At 37.8% G+C, this 14,689-nt stretch overlaps 3 protein-coding genes across 3 annotated transcripts; all 3 read right to left on the reverse strand.

The window, feature by feature from the left end:
• Window positions 1–5,640: 5,640 nt before the first annotated feature.
• On the reverse strand, window positions 5,641–6,700 carry LOC141898908 (uncharacterized). The gene has a single exon (XM_074785054.1). It carries the CDS (start codon window positions 6,698–6,700, stop codon window positions 5,777–5,779), a length of 924 nt encoding a protein of 307 aa, XP_074641155.1. The 3' UTR covers window positions 5,641–5,776.
• A 1,060-nt stretch (window positions 6,701–7,760) lies between these two features.
• On the reverse strand, window positions 7,761–9,108 carry LOC141898909 (uncharacterized). Its single transcript, XM_074785055.1, has 2 exons — window positions 8,270–9,108; window positions 7,761–7,790 (listed from the first exon to the last, which is right to left on the reverse strand). The coding sequence occupies exons 1-2, from the start codon at window positions 9,062–9,064 to the stop codon at window positions 7,761–7,763; spliced, it is 825 nt and encodes a 274-aa protein (XP_074641156.1). The 5' UTR covers window positions 9,065–9,108.
• A 459-nt stretch (window positions 9,109–9,567) lies between these two features.
• Window positions 9,568–11,056, reverse strand: LOC141898910 (uncharacterized). The gene is made up of 2 exons (XM_074785056.1): window positions 9,674–11,056; window positions 9,568–9,591 (listed from the first exon to the last, which is right to left on the reverse strand). The coding sequence occupies exons 1-2, from the start codon at window positions 11,054–11,056 to the stop codon at window positions 9,568–9,570; spliced, it is 1,407 nt and encodes a 468-aa protein (XP_074641157.1).
• Window positions 11,057–14,689: the final 3,633 nt, after the last annotated feature.

The following is a 14,689-nucleotide window of genomic DNA, read 5'->3' on the forward strand; positions in this document are numbered from 1 at the left end:
TTTCACCCCACTTGATTCTGACTTCTTCTACAGGTGGCAGCCAGGGCCACCTTCGGTTATCTGAGTTAGTCGAGTATAGTCGAACTAAACGAAACCGAATGTCCGATAGTCGGAACTATATTCCGGAAATAGTTCGAAAATCAAGCGCATTCGGTTATTAGTTCTGACCACTAGTCGACTAGATACGAAAACCGAATTTGGCCCAGTCAACGGTATCGTAATATAATAATTCCATATAAAATTGCCTGCAAATAATGGGATTCGAACCTAACTCGTTGCATCGATCGGTCCGGTGCCCTGTCCGACAGTGGGTATCCCCGTGGGAAAACCCGTTTACTATTTAAAGTAAAAATGAAGAAATTCCGCGTTTTTGGAAAATTCCGCGATTCCGTCTTTCCGCGATATGACAACACCGGTTGAATACTGCGTTATGTAAAATTTGCCTGTTTATCAATCGGTACCTATAGATATTTTGTAACCGCAATCAATGGCCAAATTGTAGACTATGGCATGTTGTATGAATGCTTGCGTTGAATTTCAAAGACCATTTTGTATATGGTCACTAGGGGCGTTGAATAACTTCCATTTGAACTGTTTGAAGTACTTTCATATTCTATTGGTAACTAAGCATATTTTGTTACTACAATTACTTGGAAAATAGTAGCTCATGGAATGTTCTATGAGAGTTTCGAGGTCATTGCTTTCTAAATTCGTTCACCAGGGGGGCTTTGAATAGCCAAATAACTTAGTATTTTCATATTGCAATGGTCGTTAGGCATAATTTGTAACCACAATCGATTACAAAATTGTAGCTCGTGACATTTTCTATGATTGTGGTGAGTTTCAAGGTCATTTTTCTTTCTTCATTTCTTCTCCAGAGGTATTGCCCTATTTCTGTGACATAGGCGTAAGGTTCTTCACCATACCATTGTACCGAGGCAGTGTCTTGAAATTAAATCATACTTTTCTTATTACAGCCATACCAAAAAAGAAAAGTGGCCAAAAACTAACAAGGGCAGAGATACAGCGGCAATATCGAGCATGTCGCGACGCAGACCCCGAGAGGCGTGTTCAATATTTAAGAGATAAAATACGAAAGAATGAAGACATTATCGTGGGCAAACGGAAATTAGTTAAAGACCTTAGTGAGAGAGAGTTAAGAATACAACGAAAATATTGGAATAATTATACTCGCAAATGCAGAGCAGCAAAGAAAGTTATGCAAAACATTCAGACTCCACCAGTATCCAGTTGAAGAACTATCTATACCCCCCCCCCCCCCATAAATCCTGGTCCATCAAGGTATGTATGTCCCTAAAAGTTAATAGACATGTAAATTCTTGCATACTAATCAAAAACATTTTCTGGTCCATTACATATCAGACATACGCTACATTAGACCACACCAAAAAAATCATGTTTTTCGGGCGGGGCAATCACCAAAATGGTTAGGTAGGTAGGGAATATTTTTTTCTTTTCATTGAAAAATAAATTTGGGAATACTTTTGAAAATGGGGTAGGTCATCGTAAATAATTTTTACTGGACCAAAATTTTAGTCAGGAATATGATTAACAGCTATAGTAGACCACAATACTAAAAGGGAATTGAGGTGTTTGTACAATTACCTTTAAACAAACTATATTTTGAACATATTTCAAGGAATTCCTGGAATTTTACAATCCAAGGTCGCCATCACGTCCGATTAGCAAAGTTGTCTGAGCATGGTTGCACCATCTCCAGAATCAAATTGTTAAATCCGATGTAATAAAATATTTTTTTGATGATGATCCCAGTGCCGACATCACGATTTGATTGAAAAGAAAATATTTACAAGACATTTATAAGAATGTAGAGTTTGGTAGTCAGTCGGCCGCATATATATTTTTGAAAGAGTTTCACCCAAAGTTTCGAATAAGGGTCGGTAGGCAATTATGTTTTATTCTTAAAATGATTATTTGGAATGGGAAATATCGGGTCGGTCGGGCCCTTGAAACAGAGCTTTCTTTTGGTGTGGCCTTATCGACGTATATGGTTTCTCATACGCCACTACATGTTCTAACTATCGTAATCCTGTCATCTGGTAACTAAATGGATATTCATATTTTTCAGACAAATGCTGGCGGCAAATAAAAAGTATAAAGTCGAAAAAAAATCTCTGCAAGCTGAAAACCAATGTCTCAGGGAAAGATTACAAAAGAACGATAATCTAGTAAATATGTATAGAATGAGATATCAACGTCTGCAGTCAAAGGTTAATAAAGTTGAAAAAAACATGAAAAGTCCTAGAACACGTACAAGAGAGTTACTGCGATGTTATTCAACAGGAAAAGGCGAGCGTGTACGTAAGCAACTTGTGTTTCATTTTGCATTATGTCAAAATCTAAAACGACAGTACCGATTATCAGAATGACACCGTGATAAGCAAAGATACGGCCGACTATTTAGCAATAATCTGATCAAAAAAGTTACAAGTTATGAAAGCTGGCAAAATGAACTAGGATTAAGCAATAAAACTTGGTCTATGCTCAAAAGAGAACATTCTGAAGAATTGAAGAATTTTTCATTAGGGATGATGTCAGGAGGTTAGCTGCAGGGAAGAAAAACACTATAACTAGAAACAAAGTAAAGAAGCAACGCAGAAGGCTGTGTGATTTCTTAACATGAAGTACAAGTCAGAAGTTGATAGTCCAATCAGTTATTCATATTTCTGTGCATTGCGACCGTTCTGGGTTCAACCTCCAAAGGAATCAGATCGTGTGATACCTACTAGTGTAAAGTGCATGAAAATGTTCATTTCATTTGTGAAAAGTTGAAAAATCTTGGCTATTTGGAATGAAGCAATGTAACAGTGTTGTTGAACAGCATCACGTGTTACTTACTCCAATTCAGCAGCTTGCGCCTACAATTAATGTGAAGAATGTAAAGATCGAACGGTTGTTTCACTCAAACCAATTGATGAAAACCTGAATGTCACTTTCACTCAATAGGTGACGATGTATGATGATCAAAACTGTAAGGTAACCACGAAAACCAGCGAAACTTGCTGTTTAAATGATATATACGAATTTACTGAACAATTGATTGTTCTTAAACGCCATCAGTATAACATTGGACATCAATACAATGTTTATAGAGAGATAAGACAGAAATTAACTGAGTCTGAATGCTCGATTGACGTGGATTTCAGTGAAAATTACTTGTACCAGTATTCGAAAGAAGTTCAATCAGTGCACTTTGGAGCTTCTCATCAACAAGAAGCAACACTGCACACTGGAATGTTGTACACACAAAGTAATAAACAGGGTTTTTGCACCATATCTGATAGTCGTGCCCACTATCCTGTTGCCATTTGGTGCCACCTGGAAACCATTCTGTTATACATTAAAACTCGTTACCCAATGGTAAAAAAGCTGTATTTCTTCAGCGATGGGCCTACTACTCAATACATACAGAAATTTTCGTTGGTTGGAACTTCTTTGAGTCCAGTCACGGTAACCTTTACCCGGATGGCATTGGGGGAGCACTGAAGCGGTCGGCTGATGACATCATTAAACGTGGAACTGATATTCCCAACGCATACACTCTATTTAAGTATTTAAAAAGCTCATCAGTTAACCTAAAATACATCCCTCAGTCAATTATTGACGAGAAAACAACTAATCTAGAAAAAGAGATGGCAGATTTATGTCCCATTAAAGAAACTATGAAGCTCCATCAGCTAATAAGTCGGTTATTTTGTAGAAACCTGAGCTGTGCTGGTAGTGAAAAGTGTCTACCAATTATGGGAAGCACGTGTTGCGCCTGGTGAAATGGATGCGCACACTAAAATTCCAGATATTCCTCACATTTAGCCACTCCAGTAATAAATATGGAAGTTGGAGAGAATTGTCTGGTCAAGTACGATGATGTCCTTTACCCAAGTCTCGTATTATCAGTTGATACTAACGAAGTTAAGGTGAAATGTATGATACGCATTCGTTTATACAAATTCATTTGGCCAACTCGTGTTGATATTTTTACTTCAACCAAGGACAATATTGTGAAAAAAACTTCAAGAGCCCCCAATGAAGACAACTCGGAGATATTATTCACTCACTATCTGTGATTGGAAGACTATTGAAGATAACACAGGATATGTAGTTCAATGAAATTCTTATACGTTAGCCTTATCTATAGTCTTGTTCAAATCTACCACCTGTTTTGATATTGTAGTTAAATTGTTGAATTGATATTTGAAATATTTCAACTGTGTTCTTGTATTATGAGTGCAAAGTTATTGAAATTTTGGAATTTAGTGTGTTCATAGTTTACTTCTCTATGATTAAACCTTCTGGCTGTCATAGAATATTGAAGAACAGAGAAGTTGTAGTTCAATTTTATTCGATAAGTTACGACATATTGTATAGTCAGTCTTCTAATATATCATTAGAACTTTATTACATTAGAATATAAAGCATTTGAGAAATGTACCCGGTAGTTCGATTGAATTTTAGAATGTTTTGCCCATGTTCTGTCATTTAGGCTAAAACAATTAAGTTTAGGCCTATCTTGAAGTATATCGACTAAAGTCTTTTAACTTTGGCTGTTAATTGTCTCTTGCTGTGATGTCAACGCCCTAGCAATTAAGCACAAGTGGTGTCTTGAGTGTCACAGATTGTCCGTAAAATTATTTTACAAGTTCATATCACATTTTGCCAATGGTGTTGACCCACTTGACCCACGTGTTACTGCAGTGACAGTTGGTGTTACCTTAAGTAAATCAGATAAAAAGAGAGTAATTAGATGTTGGACCATGAAATCTTTTTATTCACTGTTTCAAGCTCATACACGTGATTAAAAATAAACATACGAATTTGCGTAGCATGAAGTTTAGCTGGTGTGAATGTACGTCAACCGGTATATTGGTTTTTGTCGTGAAAGGTTCGATTCGACCAGAGGGGACAGATCCGAGAGAAAGAAGCAACACGTCTGGTTACTACGAAACCTTGGAAGTGACTGATTTTATTTCACATAGATGGAGAATAAACATAAACAAGATGTCATCCACAGTAAATATATAAACACAAACCAGATGAGCGGCTTAGTAACCGAACTTTCGAAACACTCCCGGCGGCGGGAAGAAAAGATAGGATGTATAATCAATTAGGAATACCTATGAGGTTAATAAGCCTACGTAAAAAATGAGAAATTAATCAATTTCCAATTTCATATCAGAATCACTAAATCTTCGATACATTAAGTTTGCATTACTCTTAATCTTCATTTAACACAAAACTGAGATTGCTTTGACATTAAACATTGACATTAAGCTTTGACGTTAAACTTTGACATTGCGTTGTGTCTCAACTAAAATATAGGTGTATACATGATAACTAGGATATTGTATAGCATTATTATGAGATAACAGATTACAATATTGATTGACGTATTCTTGAAATTAAAAACATGTGAATATCAGATATAAAAAGAACATTTACTCCGATATATATTCAGGTATATAATAGAAAGGAAATTACATAGTATTTCAACATTAATACAATTTGTGCTTGAATGTATACATACATGATTTTCACTGTTAAGATTCAACTTACATTTCAATTAACATTAAATTTTACATATATACTATGGTGATCGTCATTTACACATTTTAATAATTGAAAAACATAGAAGAACATGTTCTTAACATTATAAATCTTCAAAAATGAAATTAACTCATATTAAGAAACATTATGAACATAAGTTTGAATTATACTCTGATTAGGCTGAACCTGTGCATTAGTCGACCAGTTTGTCACACCAGTTTTTTATTTTATTTCTAGCGTTCAATGCTGCATTTCGTTTTATTTTCATTGGGGGTTGAATATTACTAATTAGTGGCGATGATTCATCATTCATTTTCTCACCACTATCAGAATTGATTTCTAAGGGGTATAATTTCTTAAGAGGTCTATTCGTAATTCCGTTTTTAGTACGAATTACCGCGGATCTCACAAGACCGTCGTTGCCCTTGTTCAGACCTTCAATGATAGCGAGTTGCCAAAAGATTCTCTTTTTTGAGTCATCATGAACGATCACTATATCGCCTATTTTGACATGATTTTCCGTAATTCCACCCCGCTTTAGCGTCTGACAGTGGTTTTCCCTTAAGGTTGGCAAATATTCATTTCGCCACCGTATCCAGTAATCTTGGAAAAGACTGTCTAAGTATTTCATGCGTTTGTTCGCGTCGGAGAAACCGATGGGCGGTAAGTTAAAATTCGGATCAATTAGTTCGTTTTCTTCAACTACCGGTTGAGGTAACAGAGTAATCATTCTCCCACAAATTAAATGTGATGGAGTTAAGGGAATGATCTCATCGTCATCATTTGTCATGTACGTTAAGGGACGATCGTTTATTGTAGCCTCTATTTCAGTAATTAGAGTCGACAATTCGTCCAAGGTAATACACGCTCGACCAACTACTTTTTTCAAAGTGTTTTTCGTTATACTGACTAATCTTTCATAAAATCCGCCAAACCATGGCGTGCGTTTCGGTATAAATGTCCAAGTGACAAGTTTGTTAGACAGAAAGTTTCTGACTTTTGTTGATTTGAATATTTCTTTGATATCGTTTTCTGCAGACAAAAATGTTGAACCATTATCAGAGATCAATTGACTTGGCAACGACCTCCTGCTGGCAAATCTGCGAAATGCTCTCATAAAGGAAGCAGGCGTCAGATCAGTGACTATTTCCAGATGTATTGCCCTGGAAACGGCGCATGTAAATAGACATATGTATGCCTTGTTCTGTTTTGAGTGTTTCGTGCGATAATATAAATGGCCAGTGAAATCAACGCCTGTGATGGTAAAGGGTGGAGCTTCTTTTAGTCTACAGGCAGGTAACGGAGGCGTGATTGGCGCACGATATGATTTACCATCATGTCTAATGCAAACTGAGCATTTTCTAATAATTGGGCTAACTATTTGCCTAATTCTTGGTATCCAATATGATTGACGTATGTAACACAAAGTTGATTGTAACCCACTGTGTAGAACCATTTTATGGGCGTCACTAATTACTAATTTTGTGTATGGGTGCTTCGATGGCAATAATATTGGGTACTTAGCGTTGTAGTTAAGATTCGCGTTTTGAAAACGACCGCCACATCTAATTAAACCCTCTTTATCAGTGAATAGGTTTAATTGTTTAGTCAATTGGGTACCTCGTCCCCCTTTCTGAATACATTTAATTTCATTTGAAAATTCGTCATCTTGCAAAGAGCGAACCCACGTAGTACGAGCCAAACGTATTTCTGGCACGGTAATATGATTATGTCTAGGTTGACATGTCTTCTTCATAATAGAAATAAAGCGTAGTACACATGCTGTGACTCGAAGTAATTTATGCAGCGAATTGAATTGCTCGACATCTATTACTTTTTGTATTCCAGACGGTTCTGATGGAGTTGCGGTTATAGTTGATAGAACTGAGATAGAATTAGTACTAGCTAATTCTGCACACTGTTGAGAGTGCGATTCAGAATTATTTACTGAACAATATAGTACAGTTGAATTATTCAATCGATCAATTGGCCAATCGCCATTAGGCAGCCAAGTTGGTCCAAACCACCATAATCTACTATTATCCAAGTCTTGGGTATTGATGCCCCGAGTCAAGAGATCAGCAGGGTTGTCCTTTGTAGGACAATAATTGATTATGTCAAATTTGACAGACCGAATTTCACGGACTCTGTTTTCGACGAATGTGGGTAATTTCTTCTCACTCCGAATCCAATGTATTGTGATCTGACTATCGGACCAAAGAACACATTTTGTTAAACTTAAATTTGACTTGTCGAATGCATCACGGATAAATTTCGCGAGCCGTGCAGCGATCAGTGCTGCCAATAATTCAAGTCTAGGGATAGTAACCTCTTTTAATGGTTTAACCCGTGATTTTGCCATAATGATTGAAGTCGATTTTTCAGTTTTCAGATAAGCTACAGCCCCATAAGCATTGGGACTGGCATCAGCAAAAATGTGTAGTTCACATTCACTAGTCGGTTGACCAAAATATGGTCTTTGTATAGCTGTATGTTGACAGGCGTATAACTGCTGATGTATTTCAAACCAGAGTGATGATAATTCATCAGATAAGGGTTCATCCCAAGTTTGTTTAGATTGCCACAATTTCTGGATAAACATTTTAGCTTGAATATGCACAGGCGAGAGGAGACCAAGGGGGTCAAATAGTGACGCTGTTACGCTCACAACTTCCCGCTTAGATACCACAGACTGAGTGCACATAGCTGGGTCTTTTATGGCCTTTGAAAACTGAAGAGTATCACTAATCGTATCCCATTGTAACCCTACGACATTGACGATTTCATTATTCTCACCCATTGCCTGTTGTTTTATCAACGATCTTAGTTCTGGGTCGTTTGTAGCCCATGACCTCAAAATAAATCCACCCCTGCTCATAGTATTCGTGGCTTCTTCAAAATATTCAATTGCTTTTTTAGCGTTATGACAGCCACTGAGAACGTTATCGACGTATATGTTTGATTGCATATCGATTGAGATTTCTGTATTTTCGGACTGTAGATGCGTTTTCACTACAGAATTTAAGATGAATGGTGAGCTAGTGGACCCGAAAAGTACTGATTTGAAACGATAGACCTTGAAGGGACTATCGGGATCCGTAGGATCTGATAGCCATAGAAATTTTGTGAAATTTCTATCGTTTTCACCGAGTTTTACATTTAAAAATGCCTTTTCAATATCACTTGTAAATGCGACGTTATTCGTGCGAAAGCGGATTAATATCTGCACAAGATCATTTATTAATGAAGGACCGCTTTCGAGACAGTCGTTCAAACTAGGATTATCTCCTTGTTTACAACTACAATCATAAACAATTCTAATCGGTGTTGTGATTGATTCCTTTTTAACCGAGTGGTGGGGTATGTAATGGCCCTGGCTCTTGTCATCATTTTCTACTATCTCAATAAATTCGCGTGAAAGTTGCTCTGCTATTATCGCATTATATTTCTGCCTCAGTTCTGGAGACAAGCGTTTAACCATAGATCTAGTTCTAGCGGTACAAATATCAAAATTGGTAGGGAGCGGTGGATAATCTTCTTTCCAAGGTAAATTCGCTATATATTTACCACTGGTATCGCGTTTAAGGTAATTGTCTCGATACGTTTCAAAATTCATTGTTTCAGATTTAATCGTTTCCTTGATGCCAATTACTTTAAGATCCCAGTAGTTAGATAATTTTGAGAATTCATCGTTTGAATGTATAGTATTCAAAAGACAGGTAGTATGGAGTACCGATGTATTCGCATTCAAATTGATGGGTCCTGATAGAAGGAACCCGAGTTTGGAACTGACAGCTGTCGGGCCAGCTCCTCTAACCACTTCATTCTCTACGATCGACCAGTAATAATCAGCACCGATTAATAGATTAATTTCACAATTGCTGGTGTTGACGTACGGTGCTAATGGTAAATTTCGAAGGTACGGGTGATTTGTCACAGCAAGTTTTACATTGTTCTGAATTGGTGGACATATTTCCGGTACAACTAATGCACGTAAACCAATTTCGCCTTTACGCGTACGAAGTTTTAAATCTATACTCCGTAGAGTACGTGCCCCAGGCGAATTGTCACCAAAGGTGGAAATATTTACATCTTGCTTTTCAAATTTGTCCAATCGGACACCTAATTCATTTACCGACTTTTTAGTGATGAATGAGCACTGCGCTCCTTCGTCAAACAAGATATTTACCGTGGTCGAATTCGAACCATAATTTATTTGACCAATAGCCGATTTCAAGAGAACAGGACTTGAAGTTGGAGCTATATTGACATGAATATATTTTGATTCAATATGCGTATCAGTATTTCGATCTATATGAATAGCAGTGTGGTGTTTGCCTTTGCAAACCTTACAACGATATTTCGATTGGCAAGCTGTTACCATGTGATTGCCAAAACAGTTATAACACTTACGATTTGCCTTTATGATGTCTTGTCGCTTTTTTGGGTTAACGATTATATCGCATGAGAACGCCGTATGTGGACCCTTGCAGAACGCGCAACTGTTGTTTTTCGAGGCCGGATTTTTCCTCGTTTTAGTGCTTATATGAAGAGCGGATAATTTTTCATTATCGAAGTTGACGCAGCTCGCTCCTGCCTGTGTAGCTTGTATTTCCTTTCGGATCGCGTCGCGTAGTTCTTTAAGTGTCCAGGCGCGGTCTCCGTGCTCCCGTGAAATTTGTGTTTTGACGGGACTCGGTAGCTTATCGAAGACTACCGGAACGAGTATGTCACCGAACGCATCTTCCGATTTCCCGAGCGCGCGCAATCCTCGAATATATGTTTCCAAAGAATCGTAAAATTCGCGTAGACTCTCGTGATCCTGCGGTGGCTGCAAATCTAATAAAGCTCTGATGTACGCGTTCACGATCTTGTGAGGTTGACCGTATCTTTCTACTAAGATCGTCAGAGCTTCTTTGTAGTTAGCGCTAGTTATTTGCAGACCTTCTATGGTACGCGCTGCTTCGTCAGTGAGTTGTGCGACTAAATATTGAAACTTCTGGATATCGTCCAAATGCGGATCGCTATCGACGGCTGAGATGAAATTATCGTAGAAAGTAGACCATTTCAAAATGTCACCATCGAAATTTGGGAGAGCCAATTTTGGTAGATTGACTTTTTTACTGCCGGTTGAGGTAGTACTGCTTCGATTGATGGTACTTACAGATTCGTTTAGCGATTGTGGTTTTGGTATCTTCGCTAGTAGATTATCCAAGTTCAGTTTGAATCGACCGAGTTTGATTTGTATCTCAGTGAGATAATCATCTGATTCAACTATAGTGTTAGTTAACTCGGTTTCATCAGCGATTTCATCCATTAATTGTTGGTCTAATTGTCGTAAATATTCGAATTTTGTGAACAGCGCGTCGATTAAAGTGGAGAACGGTTGAACAGTTTCCAGAGTTCTTGAACTTTCATCGACGAGTAGAATCTCTGCTAGTTTTTCTTCCGTTTTTCCGAAAATCTTCGTCATTTGGCCCCGTTGGGCCCTTCTGATTGCCGTTAGCCTTCCTTCTGACCCCATCCTGGTCACGGCACCAAAATGTCGTGAAAGGTTCGATTCGACCAGAGGGGACAGATCCGAGAGAAAGAAGCAACACGTCTGGTTACTACGAAACCTTGGAAGTGACTGATTTTATTTCACATAGATGGAGAATAAACATAAACAAGATGTCATCCACAGTAAATATATAAACACAAACCAGATGAGCGGCTTAGTAACCGAACTTTCGAAACAGTTTTCTACGCCAGTAAATCTGATTTCTCCAGTTATTAGTAGAAATAAGCTAATACTAAATCTTTTTCTATTTCATGGACGCTGAGATTACTATTGTGAACGCTTTGACATACAAATTGCCAAATAGTCTCACCATGAATTCTATTCCCACACAAAAAGACCGTTTCTGTTTTCGGTAACACCACTGACATGCAGCTCTGAGAGTGTTACTTTGGGGGGATGGGATTCTCAGAAATCTGAGTTTCTGGCATATGGCGCAAATTTAATGCGGAGGTTTTTGGGATGAACCACCGCGGTTATAATTATGTTTTGTGATCCTGAAATTCCTGAAAATCCAATGAAAATACAAGAGTGAATCTTTAATTGCAGATTGGGTTTATTTGATGAAATCCAAAGTCAGAATAAAAGTTATTAAAAGTCATAGTTCATACATTTGAATATACATGATTATACTAATAATTACTGAGATTATATATCATATCGTCATAACACCTTGTTGACTAATTATATAAATATATATATGTATATATATACAGAGTACTCAAATTGCCAGCTTAAGTTTTAGTTTGTAATTCGAATATATGCGTCTTGCATGGTTTAAAGCAAAACCTAATTTCAGTAATTTGTAATTCTAATTTACATTCGATTTCTTTAATAATCGAGATCCATAAGGATCGGTAGAATACTTCACTCGGGGGAGGCGAGAATATAGCAGACAAATTATACTATATTGTTTTAGGCCTAAGCTAAGTTGTAATAAATGGAAACACTATGAATAACAAAGTGTACTAAATATCTTACCTGAAAATCCAATGAAAATACGAGAGTGAATCTTTAATTGCAGATTGGGTTTATTTGATGAAATCCAAAGTCAGAATAACCCAGCTAGGCCTGAGCTGGACCTTGATGACTCTGGCTCCACCTACAAACCCAATCTAGCAAAGATTCATCTGATTGGAGGATCCAGGTACTTGGGCTCTGACAACGGATAGATGCCAGATTGCCAAGAAAACAAACTTTGTAATTAGTGTCACCATTAAGTATCTAGGCAAATGTTTGTTGACTTTAAGATACTATGAGAACAAAGCTTCTCAGACCAGAGTAACTAGGCTTGGCAGTCATAAATGGTACAAAGAGAAACAAGAAAATAATCTCAGATATAAAATGATTGATAAAATGCTATTTTTCAAAAATGTAACTCTGATATTTTAAAAGCTATATTTATGCAGATCAAATCTATGTCTACCATGACATAGTTATTCCAAAAATGAAACTGCCAAATCAAGAAAGTACGTTTTGTAAAAATGAATAATATTGGTTTGCTATACAATGCCTACTTTAGCTCTGATAAAGTTTGCGGATAGAAACACTAGAGCCATCTTTCGAAGATGGGTGAATATTGTCACGGTAGAACGCTTGCTGAATTTTACGGTGTCTAATAAAGTTATCGTTGCTGCAGAATGATATGCTACTCATAAACTGCTTCGTCTAAAATACGATCCAGACTCGGTAATAGTCCAGATATCGTTACGGTTATTCCTTTGTGGGCGAGATCCCTAGCCGCGGACACCAGGGAATGCGCTAGATGAGCTAGTTCATCAGAGTTTTTGGTCTGTTTAATGTCGTTGATACCTGTATGAATGAATATTAGGTCATCGGTTCCTGTATATTGTTCGACCCATTTTGTAAGGTCGGAATCGTTGAAACTTTCGCTTTTTTTACGGTCGCGTTACAGTTCTTGCCAAGTTTAAATGACACCACATCGTTAAATATCGAATCACTGCATATAAGAACTCGTTTATCCTCGATATCGTTTCTATCTTTTTGTTTTCGAGGTTCGGGTAGGCGGAATCGGTTTGCGTTTTTTAACGGGTGAGGGGGATTTTACCGCCTCCGCATATGCCGGCTTACCACACGTAGTAGAGTCTGCGCTTACTTTTACTAACGATGGTAAGTCGTTGATACACCTATCTAGGTAATTCCCGAGATCGCATATTTCGTTCTTTATTGATTTGTATGAGGGTTGTCCTCCATCATTGTATACTGCGACTTTTGTAGAGACAAGACATCTTGTTGCAGGCTTTCCAGGTGTTGCATTGTTGTTAGAGAATTTTCTGACATACTCGATGTAGCCGTATTCAGACTTTTGATCTGAGTTCCTAGCATCTTTTTGGTTGATGCTAGGTCGGTTTTTCTTACGAGCGCATTTAGTGTGGCCATTTCATTCTTGATCAACTGTAGGTAATTTTTGAAGGCGTTCGTCTCAGTGACTAGGTTTTTCGTACCTTCCGTGATGGTCGTAATTTGTGGCAATATATCAGCCACCGATTTATCAATACTTTCAGACGCACGCAAAAGTTGTTCGAGGTCTGCCCCACAACTGGGACATGAACCAAAGTTAGTGTTCGGTTCAGTCTGGTTTATTTTCTCTTTCGGTTTGTCAATGATCGGTTCATCGTCTACCTGGGAGGTCTCGTCTTTTTTTTCTGTAGTTGATAGATTATCGACGAGTTGTTTCGTTTTCAGGAAAAGTCATCGCACCAAACCATAAAACGTTTACCCTGGATCATGATTTTTCCAGTCGTGAAGTATACAATAATTTTGTACATGAGGCTATCATCCTCATCTGCAGGATCAAGTTCATTCACAATAAACTCTGTCTGTTTAGCTCTAGCTGGAGCCGCGGGTGAGTCTTTCCACTCGACCATGAGGTTAGGGTCATTACCTTTGTCAACATATAGAGTTTGTACCAGTGCTGTTATCCACGCATGGATACGGGTTTCTGTGGTGGTGAAACAGGTACAGTAGGGTGATAAAACTACGCAATAAATCGCGAGAGACGAATAAAACATGAGTCCCACAATCACAAGCTCGAAAAAGATTTAAAACATCAAAACAACATGTGTATAAAGAATTTATTAAAAACTCGAATTTTCGGTTTTGATCCTAAAAACCATTCTCAAGAGTGACTAAGATTATGACATTTCACAGTGTATATACCAGTAAGAACGACACACACTATTGCACATGAAAACTAGGTAATATTAACCAGAGAGGAAATGTATAGGGACAAAAGTTTATTATGAGGGGAGAAACCAAGGTTACCATTGACACAGGAATTTGAATGGGAATTTAAAGCCGCCGGACTCAACTATGTGACGTCGGGTAAACTGTGAGAGGGAAAAATTATGCGAGAATTATCAAAATCAAATTGATGACCATTGGTATCCCAAACGTGGGTAGCCACAGCACTTTGGGGTTTTTGATTAATAATATCTTTCTTATCTTGCTCTTTAATACGAATGCTGAGGGAGCGCACGGGAGGTAACACTATCGTAGCACCATTCGATCTGCCTTTGTTATTTTTAC

The sequence above is a fragment of the Tubulanus polymorphus genome, chromosome 2, assembly GCF_964204645.1.
Source record: "Tubulanus polymorphus chromosome 2, tnTubPoly1.2, whole genome shotgun sequence".
In the NCBI taxonomy this organism is placed as follows: domain Eukaryota; kingdom Metazoa; phylum Nemertea; class Palaeonemertea; order Tubulaniformes; family Tubulanidae; genus Tubulanus; species Tubulanus polymorphus.

Bases quoted from the DNA above. Each gene is read 5' to 3' on its own strand.
- LOC141898908 (XM_074785054.1), bottom strand. From the start codon at position 6,700: ATGAGAGCATTTCGCAGATTTGCCAGCAGGAGGTCGTTGCCAAGTCAA.
- LOC141898909 (XM_074785055.1), bottom strand. From the start codon at position 9,064: ATGGTTAAACGCTTGTCTCCAGAACTGAGGCAGAAATATAATGCGATA. The intron at 7,791-8,269 runs GTATCTAAGCGG...TTGGTCCGATAG, and splicing joins CTATGTGCACTCAGTCTGTG to TCAGATCACAATACATTGGA.
- LOC141898910 (XM_074785056.1), bottom strand. From the start codon at position 11,056: ATGACGAAGATTTTCGGAAAAACGGAAGAAAAACTAGCAGAGATTCTA. The intron at 9,592-9,673 runs GTAAATATTTCC...GTACGCGTAAAG, and splicing joins ACAAATTTGAAAAGCAAGAT to GCGAAATTGGTTTACGTGCA.